We start from the raw sequence: 13,689 nt of genomic DNA, 5'->3' as shown, positions 1-13,689 counted from the left end.
ATGGGGTTCAAAGAGATTCCAAGTTGATGAACATGTGGAGAGGTACTGGGAGAATGGCTCTCAGAGAGGGTATGGAAACTCCACGCTACTTCCTCATATCTTGCTCTATGCATACTTTCCATCTGGCTGTTCCTGGGTTATATCCTTTTATCACAAATCGGTAATCCAGTGAGTAAAATATTGCTCTGAGTTCTGTGAGCCATTCTAGCAAATTCATCAAATTTAAGAAATAGGTGGTTGAAACCTCTGATCTACACAGTTTATATTGGTCAGAAGCAGAGGTGACAACCTGGACTTGCCATTGTTATCTGAAGGGGGTAGAAGGAGACAGTGTTTAGGACTGAAAATCCTTAACCTGTGTGAACTGTGGCTAATCCCAGGTAGACAGTGTCAGAACTGAGGCAAACTGTGGAACCCTGAGCTGGTGTGAAAGAACTGCTTGATAGTGTGGGGAAAAGCCTCACATGTTGGAATTGGAATTATTCTTACTGATGCATATTTGTCCAAATTTATCAAGTACAAAGCTCCTAAGTTGAGAATGTTCCAGAGCATCTAGGTTATTGAAATTTAAACTGTTTTCTTGTATGTCTCTGAATCTGCCTATCCAAATTCTATAACATTCCATGTTCAGCTCAAAAGTTTCTTCTTCCATGAAGATCTATCTCCCTGATAACTATAATCAAATGTACTGCCATACTTCACCTTCTTGAAGCCCCACAAATCTTCTGTGGATCTTTATTACAGCTCTTAAACTATGCCAACTTTGTATAGTTATCTGATTCTCTCCTAGAGTGGAAATGTGTTTTGTTCACTCATTATCTCCAACAGTCGCTAGCACAGTCCTTGCAACACGAGCCCATAATGATTGGTCACTGAATTGTAATCCAGTGGACTGGAAGCTATCACTAAGGAAATACATTATAATTGTGAAAAACTAAAAAACAAAATAAAAACCTCTAAGTTTAATGATTGTGAATTTGTATATTTTGACTTGTAGGAAGAGGACCCACAAATGGTCTTTGGAAAACATTCTCAAAAGTAAATTGTTTGGCTCAGTGGATAGAGCTTCAGCCTATGGACTGAAGGGTCCTGGGTTTGATTCCCTGCCAAGAGTACATACCTTGGTTGCAGGTCAGGGCATGTGCAGGAGACAACCAATCAATGTGTCTCTCTCACATCGATGTTTCTCTCTCTCCCCGTCCCTTCTATTCTCTCTAAAAAAATCTGTAATTTACCCAAGAAATGCTTTCTTACACAAAAAAAGGTAAACTGAAAGGTGGTGAGCCAGTTCCCAGATTGAAGTTGGGCACACATAAGATATGAAAAGTAGTCCTCAGTGCAGCCTTAATGCTTAAGTACTTTTCAAAGTTGCCTCTTCTACTAAGCCAGATCCTTACTTATTTTATTCTATACACAGAATAAATAATTATTTGATTGGAGTATTCACAGGTGATTACAAGAGTTTTCACATTTATTTAAAATTGAGAACAAATTTTCGTTCAAAATACAATCCTGATATCAGGTTCTCATGTTATTTTGTACATTAATTTTTTGTATGACCTCCTGGAAGCCTCTATACCTCTATCCTTTCAATAAAATCTAAGACAGAAGCACTAATTCACCAATTTAAAGTAGTATTTAAAAAATCTCTAATTGTGAAGTACACCCAAGTTTCTCTAGCACCCTTCAAATAGCCCTTAATATACTAAATCTTGACTCTTTTTACAACCCCAGAGAGATTATGGCTCATCAAGAGCAAAGATGCTATTAATTGAATTGCACAATTACTATCTAAGTCTAGAGATTTTTCATTTCTTCACATGCTCATCAAAGATCAAATTCAAAGAATTATAGATTTTCCCTCACAGCTCTAGTTCGAAGCAGGAGACTGAAAAGAGAGAAGATAAGGCCAGAGGAAACAGAATTTAATTTTTTAAAAATATTCTTTAATTTATTTCAAAGAGGATGGGAGAGGGAGAGATAGAAACATCAATGAGAGAGAATCATTGATTGGCTGCCTCCTACATGCCCCCCTCCCACTGGGGATCGAGCCCGCAACCTGGGCATGTGCCCTTGACTAGAATCGAACCCAAGACCCTTCAGTCCGCAGGCCAAAGCTCTAAACATGGAGCCAAACTGGCTAGGACAATATATATATATATATTTTTAATCGTTACCTGAGGATATTTTTTCCAATGATTTTTTTTCTCCATTGATTTTTAAAGTGAGTAGAAGAGAGAGGGAAAGACAGACAGAAATATCACTAGAGCATTGGCCAGGGCCCAGGTGGGGGAGGAGCATGCAACCAAGGTATGTGCCCTGAATCCATTTGGTCCCCAGGCCAAAGCTCTATCCACACACTGAGTCAAACTGGCTAGGAGCAGAATTTAATTTTTAAAAAGCAATCTTCAAAACGATGCAGGTTCTATATTTCCAAAAACTGTTCATCCTTTGAAGGCGCATGAAATAAATAAAAATGGGATAGTATTTTCACTTTTCTGGGTGTAAAATATAAGGTTTACAATAACAGCTAATTCCTTACTAAGAATAATTGCTTTCCTCCTGAATTTGATTCCTGAGCTGTATGCTACTAGTAACACCAAGAAGTTTAAAACATAGTTCTTCACATGCTTCAAAATAATCGAGAGGAGGGGTAGGAGAGAAACTATCAATGAAAGAAGATTAGTTACAGATCACTTTGAAGACCATGGATGATGGGCATGTGGAAATTTATGGTAGCATTTCTTCTCCACCTAGGAAGATTTGGAAATTTTCCCTTATGTAATGTTAAAAAATAAGCTACTCTACCCTTATGGAGCTTACAATCCAGTAATAGATTTAAAAAAATAATATAAAATAAATAACATCATAAAGCCATGCATAATTAAACACAAAATGATCAGTATTAGTAATAACTGCTATTAAAGTCAGAATAAGAAGAATTTTATTTGTGACAGGTTGGAGTGGTAACAGGGCCAGTCATAGAGGTTGGACCTGAAAAGAGGGCATGACATAATGAAGAGGAGAGCTTTCCTCCTCTTCCATCCTGGTTCAAGGTAACATGGGAAAACATGAATTTCTTCTCACTATAGAGAAGATTTTCCTTGGAGAAAAGAGTGACATTTTAACTCTTATGCACCCTCTGAATAATGAGGAGTTACTAGGGGTTTTTAAAAAAGAAATGAACATCACAAAAAATGTTATGATTTTACCTATCCGTGGTGCTCCTATGGGATCAAATACTCACACAAAAGAGCAAGCTTTGATTACTGCCAGGCCTATATGAGAGCTCTGACGCTCTAAGCTGCCCCAGGAGGAAGGACAATACTGAATTTTCTGGCAAAAGGGTCTTTCATTCATTCCCCTGAGTTAAAGTAAAATTTCAAAGGAACTTATATTCTGGAAATCATGCCTGAAAACCAATCACCAAAAAAAAAACCTGAGACACTCCACACTTTGGACTGTGCAGTACTGGGCCCCTAACACCATTGGACCTCTCTCCTTAGTAACCTCTCCAAATTTCAGAAAAATACTGTGTGTAGTTTAGATCTATCTCCCGTTAAGCAACAAAAGCAGAAGCTAAATACTATGAAAATAACATTAACAAGGCAGAAACAAGTAAATTAGAGAGCTTCAACTGAAACAATCCTTTGGCTATTCCCATCCCTTAAATCCACAGTATGACTAAAGTTGTGCACAGCTCTCTTACTGTGTCAGTCCTAAATATATCACTCCTAACCCAGAGGACAAGCCCATAACATCTAGAGCACATATGTCAAACACAAGGCCCGCGGGCCAAATCCAGCCCGCCAGGCCTTGCAATGTGGCCCGCAACGCGCTGTCATCACTGCACTCCGCTGTCAGTTTATGACATTGTCAGTTTATGACTGTTCAGTAAACCATTCGGCCCGCAATTTAGGCTGGATTTTAGATTTTGGCCCCTTCTCTGATTGAGTTCGACACCCCTAATCTAGAGCAATAATAACCTGTAAAGGCAAGCACGAAGGTAAAAAGTATGGCAGAAAAACAACATAGTAGGGAACAAATGCTCTAGCCAAGAGAAAAAAAAATTCAAGATCTTAGAACTGCTTGGACCAATATGTGACAACTGTAAAAGAGTCATATAACCTCTTGGGACTTCAGTTTCCTTTTCTATAGAATATTAATAATATTATTTACCTTAGAGAGGGAGAGATATAACCTGAACTGTTTTTTGGTGTGCTTTTTTTAATGTATCTATTGATAACCAAGATTTTACTTAACTTTATACTTTTGGACTCTTCACTCCTGCTTGTCAAAATCCTCTGAGCTAAATGCCATTATTCCTATTTTAGAAAGAAACTGAGACCCCAGAGGGATTTGAAAAGTCAACAATCAGGCAAGAGTAAACAAAAAGAACCAGCACAGGCCCTTATCAGGTAACCCAGTTGGTTAGTGTGTTATCCTGATATGCCAAGGTTGCAGGTTTGACCCCTGGTCAGGTCATATACAAGAAGCAACTAATGAACGCACAGATAAGTGAAACAACAAATTGATGTTTCTCTCTCTCTCTCTCTCTCAAATAAATAAATAAATATTGGCCTCGCTGATGTTGCTCAATGGTTAGAGGGTCAGCCTAACTGAAGGGTCATGGGATCGATTCCAGTCAAGGGCACATACTGGGTTGCAGATTCCCTACCCTGCTTGGGGCTAATGGGGGAGGCAACTAATTGATGTGGCTCTCTCACAGTGATGTTTCTATCTCTTTTTCCTCTCTCCCTCTTTCCTTCCTTCCCACCCTCTCTAAAATCAGTAAGAAAAATATCTTCTAATGAGGATTAGCAAAAAAAAAAAAAAAAAAGGGGGGGGACGGGGGGGACGCAGACCAGCCTGGTGGTTCAAGTGGTTGAGCATTGACCTATGATCCAGGAGTTCACAGTTCAATTCCCAGTCAGGGTACATGCCTGGATTGTGGGCAGCCAATCATGATTCTCTCTCATCATTAATGTTTCTCTCTCTCTCTTTCCCTTCCTCTCTGAAATCTATTTTTTTTTTAAATAAAAAACTTTTAAACTTTTTTTAAGGGACAGCAGAAGCTGGTCTGAGGGGTTCAGAGAGGTGGCCCAGCAGCACAAGGAGGAGCCCCAGCAGGGGGTGGGGAGTTGTCATCCGCGACACAGCAAGGAGACCTTGGAATCACTGCCCAGACTACACAATACCACTGCAGCCAAATTACCCTTCAACAACCAAGTAGAATAAAGGTGTTTTCAAAAGAATAAAAGAAATATTTTTAAATTGCTATTTAATTTGCTTCCTCAGTTTCTGTTATTCTGAAAAGAGACAGCAGGTAAAGATATAAACAACCCACCAGCTTGATAGTACCTGGAAACATGCCAAGCCTTTAAGGATATGGGACATTTACCATACAGAGCACTCACTGCTCAGGACATACCTGAGAAACATATGGAAAGCACTGCTAAGTTTTATCAAATCAAGAACCATCACTTTCCCATCTGAATGTTGACCACCTAAAAGATAATCTCACCTATCTACAGCTCTGTCTAACAAGTAAAACAGAGCCTGAAGTACCACATGTTGCACTGATTTGTGGGGATGATGCAATCTGGCAGTGAAGAGGGCAATGGAGGCTCCCGTTGGGTCCCGAACATCCTAGTGCGAATAAAACAAAAGACATTTAGAAATCAAATAGGAAATTCCAATAACCTCTGAAGATTCTTAGTATATCCTAAACACAGGTTTCTGATTTGAAGGTAACAGATACTAGCAATATTTCTCTGACTTGCATTAATTGCTTAAGAAAGGGAAGGGAAGGAAGTTTATATCATCCCATGACTAATTCTCAGCAAGTTCCCACCCCAAACTATATTTCAGTGATAGGGAAAAAAAACATTATCTTAAATCTTCAATTGCAGAAATTAAAATATGGTCTACACTGGCTGATTAGCTAATTTCCCAGGCAGGATGCCAAAAGAAACGAACAGCAGATGAAAACTATAAAATCCACCCATTATTACTTACCTGTGAGGCTATAATTTCTTTTTTTCTTTCCATTTTTTTTAATTAAGGCATTATATGTATACATATCTTACCATTGCCCCCCACTCCATACATACCCTTACTCCCCCATGTTTGCGACCGTTGGTTATGCTTATGTGCATGCATACAAGTCCTTTGGTTGATCTCTTATTTCCCCCACCTCTCCCTAACCTTCCCACTGTAATTTGACAGAATGTTTGATGCTTTACGGTCTCTGTATCTATTTTTTGGTTCATCAGTTTATAATGTTCTTTAATATGCACAAATGAGTGAGATCATGCATTTTTCTCTAACTGGCTTATTTCACTTAGCATAATCCTCTACAGTTCCATTCAGGTTGCTGCAAATGGTAAGAATTCCTTCTTTTTATGGCAGCATAGTATTCCATTGTGTAGATGTACCATGGTTTTCTGATCCAATCATCTGCAGACAGGCACCTAGGCTGTTTCCAAATTGTAATTATTGTAAATTGTGCTGCTAGGAACATAGGGGTGCATATATCCTTTCTGATTGGTATTTCTAGTTTCTTGGGATATATTCCTAAAGTAGGATTACTGGGTCAAATGGGAGTTCCATTTTTAGTTTTGTTTTGTTTTGTTTTGTTTTATATATTTTATTTATGTTTTACAGAGAGGAAGGTAGAGAGATAGAGAACTAGAAACGTTGACGAGAGAGAAACATTGACCAGCTGCCTCACCGGGGATGTGCCCGCAACCAATGTATATGCCCCAGATCAGAATTGAACCTGGGATCTTTCAGTCCACAGACCAACGCTCTACCACTGAGCCAAACCAGTTTTGACCCATTTTTAGTTTTTTGAGGTAACTCCATACTGTTCTCCACAGTCGCTGCACCAGTCTGCATTCCCACCAGCAGTGCAGGAGGGTTCCTTTTTCTCCACATCCTCGTCAACACTTGTTTGTTGATTTGTTGATGATAGCCATTCTGACAGGTGTGACATGGTACCACATTGTCATTTTTATTTGCATCTCTTGGATAATTAGTGACTTTGAGCATATTTTCACCTGCCTCTTGACCTTCCTTGTCTTCTTTCGAAAAGATTCTATTTAGGTCCGTTGCCCATTTTTTATTGGAACATTTATCTTTCTTTTATTAAATTGTATAAGTTGCCTATAAATGTTGGAAGTTCTTTTGGCATATGTCTGAGATTTTGCTGCCTGTAGATTCACCGGGTTATTTTACATATATATATATATATATATATATATGTATTTTATTGATTTCTTAAAGAGAGGAAGAGGGATAAAGAGTTCGAAACATTGATCAGCTGCCTCTTGCACACGTCCTACTGGGTATGTGCCCATAACCTTGACCGGAATCGAACCTGGGGCCATTCAGTCCACAGGCTGACGCTCTATCCACTGAGCCAAACCGGTTTTGGCTTCACTGAGTTATTTCATAAAAAGGAAAAGGAAAAAAAAGTCTCCAGCGGGAGGAGACGCAAACTTTTTTTTTTTTTTTTAAATATATTTGATTGATTTTTAACAGAGAGAAAGGGAGAGAGATAGAGAGCTGGAAACGTCGATGACAGAGAAACATCGACCAGCTGCCTCTTGCACACCTCCTTTTATTTCTTCCAGGGATGTGCCCGCAACCAAGGTACATGCCCTTGACCAGAATTGAACCTGGCACTTTTCAGTCCACAGACAGATGCTCTACCACTGAGCCAAACCGGCTTCAGCTGGAGACACAAACTTTTTGTAAATTTTTGTGTGTTTTTTTAAAAGGTTATCTTAGATTTATTATTATTATTTTTTTAATAATAAATGTGTGTTCCGAGCCCGGAGCACACACTCCGCACTCTCAGCACTAACTGCCAGGAAGAATGGGTCTCTCTGCTTCTTGATGACCCTGGCTAGAGGTTCATTAATCTTATTTATTCTCTCAAGAACCAGCTCTTGGTTTTGTTGATCTTTTGTATGATTTGTTTGGTATCTATGTTGTTTATCTCTGCTCTGATCTTTATTATTTCCTTCCTTCTGCTTACACTGAGCTTTTCTTGTTGTTCTCTTTCTAACTCTTTGAGTTGTAGAGTCAGGTAACTTATTACCATTCTTTCTTGTTTTTTGCAGTAGGCTTATAGAACTATGAACTTCCCTCTCAAGACTGCTTTTGCTGTGTCCCATAGATTTTGAATTGTTGTGTTTTCATTGTCGTTTGTTGCCATAATGTTTTTTATTTCTTCCTTGATCTCTTTGGTAACCCAGTCATTATTTAATAGCATGCTGTTTAGTCTCCATGTGTTTGATTTCTTTGGATTGTTTTTATTGTAGTTGATTTCCAGTTTTATGCCACTGTGGTCTGAGAAGATGCTTGATATGATTTCTATCTTCTTGAATTTGAAGAGACTTTGCCTATGACTCAACATATGGTCTATCTTTGAAAATGACCCATGTGCACTTGAGAAGAATGTACATTCTGTGGCTTTGGGGTGAAATGTTCTGAAGATGTCACTTAATTCCATCTGGTCTAGTGAGTCATTTAGGATTAATGTTTCTTTGCTGATTTTTTGTTTAGAGGATTTGTCCAATGATGATAGTGGGGTATTAAAGTCTCCTACTATGATTGCATTGCCGACAGTGTCTCCCTTGATATCCTCCAGTTTTTTTTTTTTAATGTATTTGGGTGTTCCTGTATTGGGTGTGTATATGTTTACCGGAATTATTTCTTCTTGTTGGATTGCTTCCTTTAGTATTATGAAGTGGCCTTCCTTATTTCTTGTTATGTCCTTCACTTTGAGATCTAATTTGTCAGATATAAGTATTGCTACCCCAGCTTTTTTTTCATTTCCATTGGCCTGAAAAACCATTTTCCATCTCTTCGCCCTCAGTCTGTGTGCGTCTTTTTTTCTGAGGTGGGTTTCTTGTAGATAGCAGATATATGGGTCTTGTTTTTTTATCCAGTCCGTTGGGGTTCATTTTGCTTGAGATTCTGTGAGCTTCTTGGATTTGTGCTGTTATTGTTGTTGTTTCCCTATATCAGGAAAGTTTTCTGTCATTATTTTTTCAAACAGGTTTTCTATTCCTTGCTCAGTTTCCTCTCCTTCTGGAACCCCTATTATGCGGATGTTGTTTTGTTTTATGTTTTCCCAAAGTTCCCTGAGGATCTTCTGCTTTTTAATTTTTTTTCTAGAAGCTGCTCTACTAGGGTATTTTTCCCCACCTTGTCTTCTACTCACACACTGATGCAGTCCTCAGTTTCTTCTAGTTTACTCTTGAAGCTTTCTATTAATATTTTCTTTATAGCAGCGATGTCATTTTTCATTTCTTCTTGGTTCTCACTCATATTGTCGAATTTGTCTTCCATTTTTTTTCATCCAACTTATGACCATTTCTCTGAATTCTTTCTCTGACAGGTTGCTTGGCTCCATTTTGTTTACTTCCTTTTCTGGTGATGTCTGATTTTCTTTCATATGTGGGCTGCTCCTTTGTCTGCCCAAGTCTCTCTTCTCCAGATGTCTGGTTATGTAGTTCTCTCTCTCTCCGGCTAGTCAGGAGGCCTGGTCCTGCTACTGGAGCACAAAGCAGGACCTATAATTTCTAATTAGAGCTTGCTTTCAATAACATAGAACTGGTCTCTGACACATTATATGCACATTCCAAAGGCCTTGACTGTTATGGACCAATGAAAACAACTTTTCTAAATCTACAGTACAACTGATTCTCAATCATTTCAATTATTTCTCGGATAATTTTATGCCACACTGCACAACTGCTTTACATCTGCTCTTGACTGTAGAAACTCTCTAGATTCGGGATAAGGTATGCAGCAACAAAGTCCAAAGAGGACAACAGCTACAAAAAGAAATAATGAGACATTACAAGAGGGGTCCAAGAAGACTCACTAAGATGGTGAATTTTCCACTAAGAATCTCAGAACGGAGAGGTTCTTCATGAGGTTTCAGATTCACAATGCCTTCCTTCCTTCTTGTTTCCTAAAAATAAAGCACACAAGATAAATTAATATTAAAATCTTGTACTATGCACCCTAGTCAGTGTAGCTCAGTTGGGTTGTGAGTTGTCCCATGCACCAAAAGGTTCCCCAGTAAAGATCATGCAGGAGGCAGTCTATCAGTGTTTCACTCTCATCTCACATCAATGTTTCTCTCTCCAGCTCCCTTCCACTCTTGCTAAAAAAATATATACATAATTTTTTTAATTTTTAAGAGATTAAAAATGGTGGCAGAGTAAGTTAGTGATGCATGGACACACTCCTAGGAACAAAATGGAATTACAACTACAATACAATAAAAAAAAAAAAAAAAAAAAAAAAACCTTCCAGAATAAATCAATGGAAGACAAGGGTTTCTGTCTGCCAGGAAGAGATGGCTAGAAAGCAGGCAACCTCTTAAAGGGTCAAAGCACAAAATTTAGTGTGTAGCCATTCACCTTGTATTCTGGAAGAGGGAGAGAAGAGTGCACTGGAGCTATATGGGCGGAAGCCAGGATTAAGGGCTCTGGAGTTAAAGCTCAGAAGGCAGGCACACTGGTTTCCTGGGCTGAGTCATCTTTCTCACACAGATATCTGCTATAAAGGCAGCTTTGCCTGGGGGGAAGAAAGCTGACCCAACATATTGGAAAACACCTTGCCCCGAGGTGTGAAATTTTGAGGCCTGATAGGAGACAGAATATGACAGCCTCCAGGCAGAAGCAATTGCCCCACCCTGTTGAAAAAACTCTCACCACACCTGTGCATGATTACTTAGACTATTCAAGACAGAATCCTATCAGCCTGTAGGAAGTGGAGATCTCTGGAAGATTTGAGTCTTTGCATGATTGAATTAATCAGAAACAGCATTTGACACTATCCTGCACTAGAAGTTAGTGTAGCAGAACTAATAAATAGTCACAAACCCAAACAGGCAGCCAAAATGAAGATACAAAGAAACAACCCCCAAATGTAAGAACAAGAAAATTGTCCAGACAAATATATAAATGAAATGGAGGTAAGAAAATTATCTGATATAGAGTTCAGAATAATGATGATAAGATGCACAATAGCATGAGGAAAGATGTAGTAACTATAACAACAGAAATAAAAAGTGAAATGGCAAAAATAAAAGACATATTAGAAGGAATACACAGCAGATTAGGGGAAGCAGAGGATCGAATCACTGAATTAGAAAACAGGATTGAAAAAAATCACCCAATCAGAGAACCAAAAAAATAAAAACAGGAGGACAGCTTAAGGGGTCTGTGAGGCAACATGAAATGTAACAATATTTAAATAGCTATGCCAAAAGAGACAGAAAGGGAGAAAGAAATAGACAACATGTTTGAAGAAATAATGGCAGAAGGAAAAAGTCACACAAATTCAGGAGGCATAGTCTCAAGGAAGAACTGAAACAGTTCCATGACCAGACACATCCTAATTAAAATGAAAAAAGTTAAAGGCAAAGAAAAAACTTAAAGGCAGCAAGAGAAAAGCAAACTGTTACCTATAAAGGAGCTCTCATAAGGCTAACACCAGATTTCTCATCAGAAACTACAGGCCAGAAGGGAATGGCATGAAGACTAAAGGTAATGAAAAGCAAGGATCTGAAACCAAGATTACTATATCCAGCAAGACTATCATTCAAAGTGGACGGTGAGATAAAGAACTTCCCAGACCATGCTGAAACCCAGTGTGCAGGAAGCAGCTGGTCAATGTTTCTAGCTCTCTATCCCTCTCCCTTCTACTCTGTGAAAAATCAATAATATACAGATATATATATATATATATATATATATACACATATACATACATATATATATTTTAAAAAGAACTCCTAGAGGACTTTAAGGGAGACATCAACAATATTACAGTTATAGTAGGGGACTTTAACATCCTGCTGACTTCATTGGATAGATCTTCCACACAAATAATTTCTAAAGGAAACACTGGCTCAAATGGAATAAATTGACATTTATAGAACATTTCACCCCAAAGCTGCAGAATATACATTCTTTTCAAGTGCACAAGGATCATTCAAAAACACAGACCACATGTCAGGACACAAAATAAGTCTCTAAAAGTTCAAGAAGATTGAAATCACATCAAGCATCTTCTCTGATCACAGTGGAATGAAATTAGAAATCAATTACAGTCAAAACATTCAAACACATGGAGGCTAAATAGCATATTATTAAATGATATCAATAAGGAAATCAAAACACTCCTGAAAACAAACAAAAATGAGCACACAACAACACAAAACACCTGGGACACAGCAAAAGCAATCCTAAGAGAGAAGTTCGTAGCACTACAGGCCTACTTCAAAAAAACAGGACAGCCGAAACCAGTTTGGCTCAGTGGATAGAGCGTCGGCCTGCAGATTGAAAGGTCCCAGGTTCGATTCTGGCCAAGGGCATGTACCTTGATTGTGGGCACATCCCCAGTAGGAGGTGTGCAAGAGGAAGCTGATCGATGTTTCTCTCTCATCGATGTTTCTAACTCTCTATCCCTCCCTCTTCCTCTCTGTAAAAAAATCAATAAAATATATATTTTTAAAAACAAACACAGGATAAACATAAACTATTTAACCCTAAAATTAAAAGAACTAGAAAGAGAACAAGAAAAGCCCAGAGTAAGAAGAAGGAAGGAAATAATAAAGATTAGAATAGAAATAGATAACAAAAACTAAAAATCAATAAAACCAAGAGCTGGTTCTTTGAATGGATAAACAAAATTGATGACCTGAGCCATACTATCAAGAAACAAAGAGTGAGGACCTCAATAAATAAAATCAGAAAGAAAATGGAGCAGTAACCACTGAGACCACAAAAATACAAAGGATTTTAAGCAAATACTATGGACAACTATATGCCAAAAAGCTGGACAATGTGGATGAAATAGACAAATTCCTGGAAATAGACAAATAAACTACAATCTCCTAAAACTGAGTCAGGAATAATCAGAAAACCTGAATAGACCAATAACAACTGATAAAATAGAAGCAGTAATCAAAAAAATTCCCAGCAAACAAACACCTAAATCTGGATGGCTTCACAGGGGAGTTTTACCAAACATTCAAAGAACTAACACCTATACACCTCAAACTATTTCAAAAAATCCAAGAGGCAGGAACACTTCCAAGCTCTTTTTGAGGCCAGCATTACCCTAATTCCAAAACCAGATAATGACACTAATAAAGAAAGAGAATTATAGGCCAATATGCCTGAATATAGATGCTAAAATTCTTATCAAAATATTAGCAAATCGGATCCAGCAATATATGAAAAAGATCATAGACCATGACCAAGTGGGATTTATTCCAGGGATGCAAGGCTGGTACAATATTCACAAATCAATAAATGTGATATATCACATAAACAAACCAAAAGACAAAAAAATCACATAATCATTTCAACAGACACAGAAAAAGTATTAGATAAAATCTAACACCCATTTTTGATAAAAACTCTCAGCAAAGTGGGAATAAAAAGAGTATCTCAACATGATAAAGGCCATATATGACAAACCTACAGCCAATATCATTCTCAAAGGGAAAAAATTAAAACTATTTCCCCTAAGAACAGGAACAAGACAGGGTTGTCCATTTTCACCACTCTGATTACACATAGTACTGGAAGTTCTAGCCACAGAAATCAGATTAGGAAAAATAACCAATGGACACAAAACTCTGGGGATAGA

General features: G+C 38.0%; 1 protein-coding gene across 4 annotated transcripts in view; it reads right to left on the bottom strand.

Moving 5' to 3' along the window:
- Window positions 1-13,689, bottom strand: part of PTPN9 (protein tyrosine phosphatase non-receptor type 9) — a 94,326-nt gene that overhangs the window by 44,228 nt on the left and 36,409 nt on the right. For all 4 annotated transcript variants that reach the window (XM_084905905.1, XM_084905904.1, XM_084905903.1 and 1 more), the window contains exons 3-4: window positions 9,902-9,991; window positions 5,525-5,649 (exon numbers count right to left, since the gene is read on the bottom strand). In XM_084905905.1, the coding sequence (XP_084762031.1) occupies window positions 5,525-5,649; window positions 9,902-9,991 (215 nt within the window). The remainder of the gene's footprint in view (window positions 1-5,524; window positions 5,650-9,901; window positions 9,992-13,689) is intronic.

This window comes from Pipistrellus hanaki, assembly GCF_964339955.1.
Source record: "Pipistrellus hanaki genome assembly, chromosome: 1".
Lineage (NCBI taxonomy): Eukaryota > Metazoa > Chordata > Mammalia > Chiroptera > Vespertilionidae > Pipistrellus > Pipistrellus hanaki.
The sequence above is the reverse complement of the archived record's forward strand: the minus strand, read 5'-3'. Positions and strand labels throughout refer to the sequence as shown.